Genomic DNA, 11,223 nt, shown 5'->3' with positions numbered 1-11,223 from the left:
GCCAATCTCAGGATTTTTGGGGATCCTGACCACTGTTCCCTCTAAGCTGTGCGCATGTGCGCACGCACACAGATCCTAAACCCTGCGCACACGGCAAAACCCCATGCGCACAAAAATTTGCACAGAAATTTTTTGCGCACACGGCCTGTCAAAAATTAGAGGGAACATTCGTCCTGACTCATAACTTTTGAACATTTGGGCTTGGCAATAGAGCTTAATCAGAAGCCTTCAGGTTTCCATGCAAATAGCTCAAATGATTTTGGGATGTTTAGCTGTGTCTACAGTGATTGACTGGTTTTCCACTGAGTAACTTGTTTGAAACATGCACCTTTTCTGCCCATGTAGATGTGGTCAACAATATGTGGTGGGGAGGTGGGTATAAAGAGGGCCACAGGGAGCTTTTCAGTGGCTGATTCTGCCCTCCCTGCTAAAAAGTGTCCCCCTTCTTCCTTTGCCCTCACCCCCATACATTTATTGTACTTTCTCTGAAAATTAGTAAAATTAGGTCTTATGTGTGAAAAGGGTTTGCACTGCACTTGACACATCTCTGCCAGGTAAGAATAGAAACTCTTTTTTTCACCCAACTTAGTCTCTAGGTAGGGGCAGAGAGGCAAAGGAGCTGTTGCTATGATCCCAAATCCTAAACTTCTCAGAAGTAGCAGCAACAGCTCTCAGAGTAGATGTTTCCAAGCTATCTAATCCTAATTACATGTGTCAAAGTGAGTTAGGGGCTGCATGTGTCTGAGCAAGGACAGAGGGCATGTGAACAAGGGGGGCACATGTAATAGGGTCCATGTGGATGCATAGCTTTCCAAACATAGTGATTATTTTTGACAAGGGAAAGGCGGGAATGTTGACACTAAAAGGTTGCATGGCAGTTGGAAGCCTGAATGGTTCTGTGGCAACTGGGGAGAAGAAGAGAATGGAGTGAAAGCAGTGGGAAATCCTGAGAGAGAGGCAGGGAACAGGCTAGGAGACAAGATTAATTGGGAGCTGAAGAATTATCAGGAATACAAGTGGAAAAGAGGAGTGAAAGAAGGATTCAACCAAACCTATGAGAAAGAGAGAAGAATGCAGTTTGGGTGCAGCATATGTAATCCACTGCTCAGTATGTACTGAGTGTCTCCCTCTGCTACATCCACAGAAGGTCTGTTACAGCTCTTCCCTTAAAATCCTGCATCTTTAGCTAACATTTATCTTGTGATTTAGGTCTGGAGGTCCCTGGTTCAAACTCTGGGGTCAGCAAATATGGTGGCAATCACATGTACACAGATGCATCATATCATGGAGTATGAAAGGTAGGAGAGCTTGTGGCTGTGACAGAATATGCCCCTGTGTTCACACCCTACATGCTATTGTAATAATGTTTGTACAAGGTATGCTTTATGAGGTATCACTTAAAAACTCATTATTTGCTGATCAGTAATATCACGGCAGAATGCATGTAGCAGTGTTGTATGTGAAGTTATAAACATAAACTGAAATTAGGACTAAAAGTATGTTTTCCAGATAAATGTGGGCAGTGGCCAAACAAGTTCCTCAGAGACAAAGGGCAAACTGACACCTCAGCCAAATGTAAACAAGGTTGATGGACCATTACCTGCTAAGTGGCCATTCTTTGGCAGGAAAGGAGGCAGAGGGAAAAATCTACATCTTAGCAAAGAAACAGCATGGGGTTTCCTTCCACACAGACTGCCTGCCTGTCTCACTGCTGCTAGCTGACAATGTTTTTCAAGAGGGGGACTGAAACTATAAAAAGCAGGACATCCCAAGACACCCTTCGCTCTCCCTGCCCATCACATTCATTGCACCTGAAGAGGCAAAGGAAGCAGCAGCTTTTGGACTCTGGGCGAGGGGTCCTGATCTGAAGAGTTTGGTCAGTAAGACTGCTGAAAGCATTTGGTGGGAAAACTTTGTTTTGAATCTTATATAGTTTGTTAAGTTAGGCACTAGTAAACATTTTATCTGTATTTTTCTTGCAAGCCATTTCTGACTTTTATGCCTCATTACTTGTACTGACTTAAAATCTCTCTTTGTAGCTAAAAAGATAGTTTTATTGTTTTATCTTATCCAAAGTGTTTAAACTGAAGTGTCTTGATAACTGCATTTGGGGTAACAAGTAGTGTGTATATTATTCCCTTAAAGGCATAATGGACTTAATATATTTATACTGTCTAGGAGGGGGCTGGGCACTACAGGACATACGTTTCTGGGGGGGAAATCTGAGACTAAGGCCTTGTCTACACTGCCACTTTACAGCGCTGCAACTTTCTCCCTCAGGGGTGTGAAAAAACACACCCCTGAGCACTGCAAATTTCAGCGCTGTAACGTGGCAGTGAAGACAGTGCACCAGTGCTGGGAGCTACTCCCCTCATGGGGGTGGTTTTTTTACAGTGCTGGGAGAGTTCTCTCCCAGCGCTGGTGCTGTGACTATACAGCCATGTTAAAGCGCTGCCACAGCAGCACTTTAATGTTGCTAGTGAAGACACACTGTGACTGTGTGGTAATCTTCAAAGCTGGTAAGAGCCAAGGTGTGACTGGCTGGCTGCAGCACATGAAGACCTAACTGGGAGTGACTTACATACTGGAAGCTGTTTGTGAACAGTCCAGGTTGGAGGCTACAGCAGCACAGCATTGTAAAGGGCATGCCAGGTTACACGGAGGACACAGCTGGGTTACAGGGCAAGGATGACACAGCTACTCATTAGTCTGGATTTTACTGGTATGTCACAGTGGCTATGGGGCAGTCACACTAGAAATACTGATTTCATTTCTCAGCCCCTTATTACCAGAAAGATATTGACAAATTGAAGGAAGTTCAGAGAAAATGAGAAAGGATTAAAAGAGTTACCTACGCTAGACAGGTTTAAGTGAAGATGGAGTGGGGATTTAACAGTCTGCAAATATCTGAAAGGTGACAACAGCAAGGAGGGAAATGGACAATATGGTGGTACACAGGATTGCAGCTGGAAGGAAAGGGATGGAATTAATAGCAGGAGAGTTACATCAGGGATATATCTCACTCACAGAAATTTATCCGGGTGTGGAATTGTCTCCTCAGGAAAGGATGGAAAGCCCTTTTACTTGGGATGTTAAAAACTAGTGGAGAAACTATTATTAATTTTACAATAGGTTACAATTCTGCATTGGTGCTTAGAGGAAGGGATAGACTAAATGATCTAATAGCACTTTTCTGTCTCTAACAATCTTGTTATAGTAGAGAAAAAGACTGTAAAATAACCCTGAAAAAGATCATTGAGCTCCTGGCTATTCTTTGTCATGCTAGGGAGTGGACATGCTGGGGGTGAATTACAACTTGACCCATATTTTGTTTAAAAAGGAAAATAAAAACTCTTCCCCCTCGCTCCCTCACAAAGTTATTGTTGCTAGTGGCTGAATCCTGATATTACCAACCCTGTTCAATGTGCATTTGGTAGATTGAAGGGGTGCTGGAGAAGTCTAATGAGAAGGCTTGATTTCATGGGCTAAATATTCCTATTGATGTTGCTGCATGTTATATCTTACATAATATTTTTGAAGTAAACAGGGAGATGTTACCAGACTGTTGGCTGATTTTGAACAGACACAAGGGCAATTACAAGAGCACAGTGAGGTGCTATACAGCTGAGGAAAGCTTGGGAGCACATTTTAACAGAGCACCATAATTGCATAATGTGCTGCTTTGTGTTATTTGTGTCACATCATGATTAAACTGTAATGTGCTTGTGTATGAACAATAACTGAGTTGCCAGCATACTGTATGAATCTTCACAGGGAATACTGGTTTGAGGGGCTGTTTTGTGAATCAATAAATACATATTATAGATTTTCTACATTTTATAGATCCATGAGATTTTTCTAATGTGATCCCATGCCTCAGGAGCTGGAACTTTAAGAGAAAACCCAAATATCAAGAGAGCTGACAACACTCAGTTTTTTTAAAGTAAGTTTCTAGTCCTTGTGATAATAAAGCACATCTAAAATCTGACCTATGCAGTGATGTCTGCTTGAGTCTGCGAAGTGGGGCTGTCAAGTGATTAAAAAAATTAATTGCATGATTAAGCATGCTGTTAAACAATAATAGAATACCATTTCTTTAAATTTTTTTGGATGTTTTCTACATTTTCAAAAATATTGATTTCAGTTACAACACAGTATACAAAGTGTACAGTGCTCACTTTATATTTATTTTTATTACAAATATTTGCACTGTAAAAAAAAAAAGAAATACTATTTTTCAATTCACCTAACACAAGTACTGTAGTGAAATCTTGTCATGAAAGTTGAACTTACAATAAACTTACTTATGTACAAAAAAACCTGCATTCAAAAACAAAACAACGTAAAACTTTAGAGCCTACAAGTCCTATTTCTTGTTCAGCCAATCGCTCAAACAAGTTTGTTTACATTTGCAGGAGATAATGCTGCTCGCTTCTTGTTTACAATGTCACCTGAAAGTGAGAACAGGCGTTCGCATGGCACTGTTGTAGCCGACATCGCAAGATATTTATATGCCAGATGCGCAAAAGAGTCATATGTTCCTTCATGCTTCAACCACCATTCCAGAGGACACGCATCCATGCTGGTGACAGGTTCTTCTTGATAACGATCCAAAGCAGTGCGGACTGACACATGTTCATTTTCATCATCCGAGTTGGATGCCACCTGCAGAAGGTTGATTTTCTTTTTTGGTAGTTCAGGTTCTGTAGTTTCCGCTCAGAGTGTTGTTCTTTTAAGACTTTTGAAAGCATGCTCTATACCTCGTCCGTCTCAGATTTTGGAAGGCACTTCAGATTCTTAAACCTTGGTTCGAGTGCTGTAGCTATCTATAGAAATCTCACATTGGTACTTTCTTTGCGTTTTGTCAAATCTGCTGTGACAGTGTTCTTAAAACAAACAACATGTGCTGGGTCATCATCTGAGATTGCTATAACATGAAATATATGGCAGAATGTGGGTAAAACAAAGCAGGAAACATACAATTCTCCCCCAAGGAGTTCAGTCACTAAGTAATTACAGCATTATTTTTTTAACTAGCACCATCAGCATGGAAGCATGTCCTCTGGAATGGTGGACAAAGCATGAAGGGGCATACAAATGTTAAGCATATCTGGCACGCAAATAGCTTATAATGCTAGTTACAACAGTGCCATGCGACTGCCTGTTCTTACTTTCAGGTAACATTGTAAATAAGAAGCAGGCAGAATTATCTCCTGTAAATGTAAACAAACTTGCTTCTCTTAGCGATTGGCTGAACAAGAATTAGGACTGGGTGGACTTGTAGGCTCTAAAGTTTTACTTTGTTTTGCTTTTGAGTTCACTTATGTAACAAAAAAATTCTACATTTGTAACTTGCATTTTCACGATAAAGAGATGGCACTACGGTACTTGTATGCGGTAAATTGAAAAATACTATTTCTTTTGTTTATCATTTTTACAGTGCAAATATTTGTAATAAAAAATAATAATATTTGTATTCTGTGTTGCAATTGAAATCAACATATTTATTTAAAAATGTAGAAAAACATCCAAAATATTGAATACATTTCAACTGATATTCTATTAAAACTGCGATTAATCACAATTAATTTTTAATCGCAATTACTTTTTTTAGTTAATCGCGTGAGTTAATTGCGATTAATCATCAGCCCTACTCCAAAGAGCTTGAAACAGTAGCTGTAAGAGAGAGAAAATGTTCCATGAATCTTAATAGCCCCCTCCAACACCACTCCAGCAGCAAACTCTGTTGCAGGAGGGAGAAAATGCATGCTTACCCAGGGACGTTCTCCAGCAAATTCAGGGCACGGGGGCCAAGCTCCACCAATGTTCAGGGCCAGGTCACTCCCCCGGCCCCACCTGCTGGGGGAGCCGTGCTTCTCCCGGCCCCGCCTGTTGCCCCTGCATGCCTCCACAGCCCCGCCTGCTGCCCCCGCACGCCTCCCTCAGAGCGTCCCCGCCTGGGAAGGGGGCGGCTGCCCTGCAGCTCCACGCCGTGCTCCCTTGCCAGCAACTGCTGGCTACAAAAGGGAGTGGCACTGGCAGCAGGCTGAGGTGGTGCCTGTGGAGGGAGGAGGCACACACGTGATGGCAGCCCTCCCTCCCCAGCACCCACCACAGGGGACCTGAGAGGGGCCGAGTCCCTAGGAACACATGCAGTGACAGTGGTGCAGGGTGAGTGTGCTGCTGGGGGGCAGAGAGGGCTGGAGGGACTGTGGAGTCCTTCTCTCTGGTCCCAGCCCCGGGGCAGCCTGCCTGCACCCCAAACTCCTCATCCCCAGTCCTGTCCTACCCCAGAGCACGCACCCCCAGCCAGAACCCTCACCGCTGTGCACCCCAACCTTCTGCCCTGAGCCCCCTCCAGCACCCTGAACCTCTCATCCGTGGCCCCACCTTCATCCCTCACCCCCACACCCCAACCGTCTGCCCTAGCCCTGAGGCCCTTCAGCCCCAGCCAGAGCCCTCATCCACCACACCTCTGCCCTAGCCCTGAGCCCCTCCCGAACCCCCAGCCAGAGCCCTCGTCCCTCCCCACCCATGCCTGCACATTGTGCAATATAGGGAAACTGTTAAATGCTTACTGTTTCCAGTCCATTTTTACATTATTTTAAAAAATATATATTGACTTACAAGGCAGGGTTGGGGGTGGGACTTGGACCCATTCTGGGCACCACCAAAAATTATGCAAACCTGCTGCCCCGTGCTTACCCATGCACATAGATATGTCTTGACTGCTGAGGGTAAGTACTGGCGCCCTCTCTGCTGCTCTCTCTGTCTCTCTCACCGGCTGCTGTCCCTGCAGGTCCTCTGTTGCCACTACTCCTGGAGGTCAAGTATCAGAGGGGTAGCCATGTTAGTCCGGATCTGTAAAAGCGGCAAAGAGTCCCTTGGCACCTTATAGACTAACAGATGTATTGGAGTATAAGCTTTCGTGGGTGAATACCCACTTCATTGGATGCATCAAAAACTTATGCTCCAATACGTCTGTTAGCCTGTAAGGAGCCACAGGACTCTTTGCTCCTACTCCTGGAGGGTAGGCCCCATGATGCTAAATCATGCTGTCTTTCTGCAGTGCTACCAATAAGGGGATCTTTGTCTGCTCTTAACAAAGAGCGTATTTCATCTTTGCTTTATATTTTTATTGCTTTGAGCAGTGTCAACAGGGAAACATTATGCATCCTATGCTTCAGTCCATTTCTCCCTAAGACTTGCTTATTTGGACAAGGTGAGCTGCATCTTTACCTGACATTGACTGTGCTGTAATTCCAAAAGGAAATAAAGTTTGGAGGGGCAGCTACAGCTGTTAGCAGTATTCTTCCAGTCTGTCTTCGTATTACTCAACATCTCTCACAGTGGGAAATTAAAGGTATGGAAAGTCTTTTATGGAAAGTATGTGTGCCTGGTCTATAGGGAAAAACCTTTATAGTGCTGTGAGCCTCTGCCTGTTATTCCTGCCCCTTCATCATGCCTTAGACAGCATCATAATTGAGAGCTCCCTTAGCACCAACATTCCATATTCTGCCACCATTCGTAGTCTGATTTACTATAAGTAGTAAGATGTATATTCTCAGACAAAAATCTCCTGATGATTGAAATAAGGTATCAGTGATTTACTGAAAGAATTTACAATACTGTAATTTGTAATTACCAACATGTCAGCAGGGGGCGCTGAGCAGGGAGTTAGGTCCCTGCTTTTGAGGAGGGACTCCTGGGTTCTAGGCTGTACCCGGTGCTCCTAGGCAGATTCCTCTCCCTTGTATAATGGGGATGAGATCAATGCCATATCCAAGCCGCCAGCTCCCAACCGTTCGCGAAGAGTTAAATTAAGGCCAGGCGAGGTAAGGCGGAGTCCTCCAGCTGCCCCGCCTCCAGGCCTTGTCTGGACAAGGAGCCAGGCGTGTCGGAGGCCGTGGCGGCTCCGCCCCTGCGGGTTCCTCCCCCTGGCCGGGCGCTTCGGGCGGCTGTTCTGGCCGTAGAGCCTGGCTGCGGCTCCGGCTTGGGGTTCGTCGGGCGAGGATGGAGCAGTAGCCAATCTTCTTTTTCCTCGCAGGACTCGCCTGCGGTGGTACTGACCATGAGCTCCGAGCGCAGGGAGCACGCGACGCCCCAGTCTGACGGAGGTGGCTGCGCCTGTGGCCGCCGGGGCAGCGGCGGAGGCAGCTGGCGCCTCTTCCTGGGCTTCTTCGCGCTCTCGCTTGCGCTGCACCTCCTTACCCTGGGCTGCTACCTGGAGCTGCGTTCCGAGCTCCGCCGGGAGCGGGACCCCGATCCCACGCCTTCTCCCCGTCACGGGGGGGGTACCACGGCCGCCCAGGGCTCCGCTGGCTCGGCCAGCCTGCAGCGCCTCGCCGAACCCACGGACCGCCGCCAGCAGGTGAGTCGCGGGCACTGGGGAACCATGGGGTGACTGGAGCTTGGAGGTACTAGGAGTGTGAGCACGGGGGCGGCTTTGCGGGGTGTGGGGGTGGACGGGAAGTACAGGGCAAGTGACTGCACTCCTTAGACAGCCGGCGTTTGTGCAGCTGCTCTTCAGGGCTGATCGATTCTGTCTTGGAGACAGGTGAGGGTGGCTGGGTATTGGGGAGAACGTCCTGCTGCTTGGCATGCTCCCTTCTCGATCACTGTGAAACAAATTCTCTGCCTTGAAGAATTTCTCCGACTCCCCAGCATGATGTTAATGCCCCTTAATACTAACGCTGGGGCTTCTGTTTCACCTACAAGGGTGAATTCCATCCAGTCCTTAGCCCGTGTTAGGGCTTTTAGCACAGGCTTGGCACAACCTGTTTGGAAAGGTGAATCTGGTCCGTCTTTCCTTCCTCGAAGCAACAGACTTAAGAACGTAATGGCTTGTGGCTGCAACTTTGGAATATCATGCATGCCTCTTCTGGCCAGGTGGGTGCATGCTTTCATCATATTCTGATGGAGGACTATAAAGATCTTTGACCAGACATTTCAGGGGTAGGGAATGAATGGATGAGAGACCTTGTTGCTGTCTTGGGTTAATAGGAAGGAAAACTCTTGTCACCAATTACAGAAATTCTAAAAGTGTTTTATAATGCTATACACTCAACCATTTTAGCCTTGTGAGGTTTTGTACTTCAGATGTATGTTTAGATGGACCTTTTCTCTCCACCCCCACTTCATCATTTTCTTTGCTGTGAATCTTGGCAATTTAGTACAATACATGCCTGAAGGGGTACTTCAAGTGACAATTGTCCTGATAAACAATAGAATCCTTCCCGAGGCTCTTGCAACAATTTTCTTATCTCTGGCTTCTTCCAGACCTTTTCAGCAATTCAGGAAGCATTAGCTTTATCACTCTCCCTTATGGCACTCACTCTCATGAAAGTTGAATAGCTTGAAAAGAAAAAAAAGTCTGATATCCTTCATAAGGTCCTGATCACCTGTTTGATCTTTATACTCCAGCTACCTATGCTTTTAAATACGGGATTGAAATTTAGGGAATTTTTTTTCTGTTTTCATATAGTTATTAATAAAAGAAAAGGAGTACTTGTGGCACCTTAGAGACTAACCAATTTATTTGAGCATGAGCTTTTGTGAGCTACAGCTCACGAAAGCTCATGCTCAAATAAATTGGTTAGTCTCTAAGGTGCCACAAGTACTCCTTTTCTTTTTGCGAATACAGACTAACACGGCTGTTACTCTGAAACCTATAGTTATTGATGTTAATCAAAAGGTCACTTATTCACTTAAATCTAACACACTTTTTAAAAATGAATTGAATGGTTTCATCTACAACTGCTGTTGAACCCTCTACTAACTTCGGTGCCTTTAAATTACACTTTCTATGACAAAATGTGTTTTCTCCGCTGTCTTCTGAAAGGTTGACACTAACAACTGGGGAAATTGACTATCCAGAGGGAAGGAGAAACTATACAACTGACAAGACAGAGAAAACAAAGATATTTACTTACCTTTTAAAATGCTGTAATCTTAGGTGTTAATTGTAACAATAGTATGTATGTAATGATCAGACAGAATAAACATTCTTTAACTGATTGTTATCAAATTTTAACTGCTTAATTTTAAGGTGGAGATTATATTTATATAATTCTTTTGCCTCCACTCATATCACTTTTCTTGCATCCCTTTTTGTGTGCTGCTCTTTCCTCTTCTGGTTTGGAGTGTCTATTGCTTTTTCTCTCCTATTGAGCCAAAGTGGCTTTTGTTTTTCAATAAGGATGGGGAGGAAGGGCTGCTCTATGCTAATAGCTGCTGGCCTAACTGGCTGAAAGGTTGACTGGGGCAATAAACTGGATTCTTCTCTTGTTTTCCCTCCACCCTCATTTTTCATGCAACGCCGTTGAAGGAGGTGGAGTCTGAAGCCACTTTCCCTGTCTTGTACTGCCATAGACTGAGTGGAAATGGGGCTCAGGCTCCTGCTCATCATGTTCAGGTCATCACCCCATATGTGGAGTCACTCTATAAACAATGGCTAGTCAGTAAGGTTGGGGAAGGCAGCCTGCTTTTGTTTAGAATAATTTGATCCATCTAGTTACTTGTCTTTAGAACTGTATATTCCTATGATTGGAGGTGGAATGGTGGTCCCTGCTGAATGTAAACTCCAGTGACACATTCTCCTTCCTGGGTAAAAAGCACAATTGTGGGTGAAGGGGTACTTGTAAAGAAAGCTATTGTGTAGCAAGCATAAAGCCCTGCTTCAGCCCATGTAGGAGATATTACAGTTGCTGCCCTCCTCATTGTAGAAAATACATAGCCCTGAAAAATCCATGTATTTGGAATAAATGTTTCCACTGCTTGGCAGTTGACCATAAGACATCAATCTCACTGTTCAAGTCTCAACAAGTCTTCAGTTTTAATGTACTGTACCTGAACTACAACTGATTATGGGAAACAGACTTTGTTGTAGCTACAAACAGTAAAAATAAGCTACCTATTGAACTCAAAGAAAAACTATGGAATTCTAACAGTTTTTCATTCTTTATTTTAAGCCTTGTCAATGTAAAATGAATTGAAACTGATTATTTGATATCTTAAATCTTTAGATTGCCTCTTTCTGTATTCAGCTGTACAATATTACTCCTGCATGCTTGAAGTTCCTCAGGGGCCTTCATGCGAAATGAGATGACTCTTAAAAGCTATCTGACTGAACAAGTGTACCATGAAATAATAAAACAGTGATTCCATTTAACCAGATTAAGTAGTTAAACCATATGTGCTCTGTTGTATATGGATTTGGGGTAA

The 11,223-nt window shown here is 44.3% G+C and overlaps 1 protein-coding gene across 2 annotated transcripts in view; it reads left to right on the top strand.

The window, feature by feature from the left end:
- Positions 1 to 7,802: 7,802 nt before the first annotated feature.
- EDA (ectodysplasin A) overlaps positions 7,803 to 11,223 on the top strand; it is a 187,512-nt gene continuing 184,091 nt past the window's right edge. Inside the window, exons 1-2 of one of the 2 annotated variants that reach the window (XM_084638746.1) lie at positions 7,803 to 7,835; positions 8,048 to 8,371. In XM_084638746.1, coding sequence (XP_084494872.1) covers positions 8,072 to 8,371 — 300 coding nt within the window. In that variant the 5' untranslated portion in view covers positions 7,803 to 7,835; positions 8,048 to 8,071. Of the gene's footprint in view, positions 7,836 to 7,890; positions 8,372 to 11,223 lie in introns of those variants that run through there. The other variant, XM_084638747.1, reaches the window with a different exon arrangement.

This window comes from Lepidochelys olivacea (genome assembly GCF_965140295.1).
Source record: "Lepidochelys olivacea isolate rLepOli2 genome assembly, chromosome: 9".
In the NCBI taxonomy this organism is placed as follows: domain Eukaryota; kingdom Metazoa; phylum Chordata; order Testudines; family Cheloniidae; genus Lepidochelys; species Lepidochelys olivacea.
Note: the sequence above shows the minus strand (reverse complement) of the source record. Positions and strands in the feature narration are given on the sequence as shown.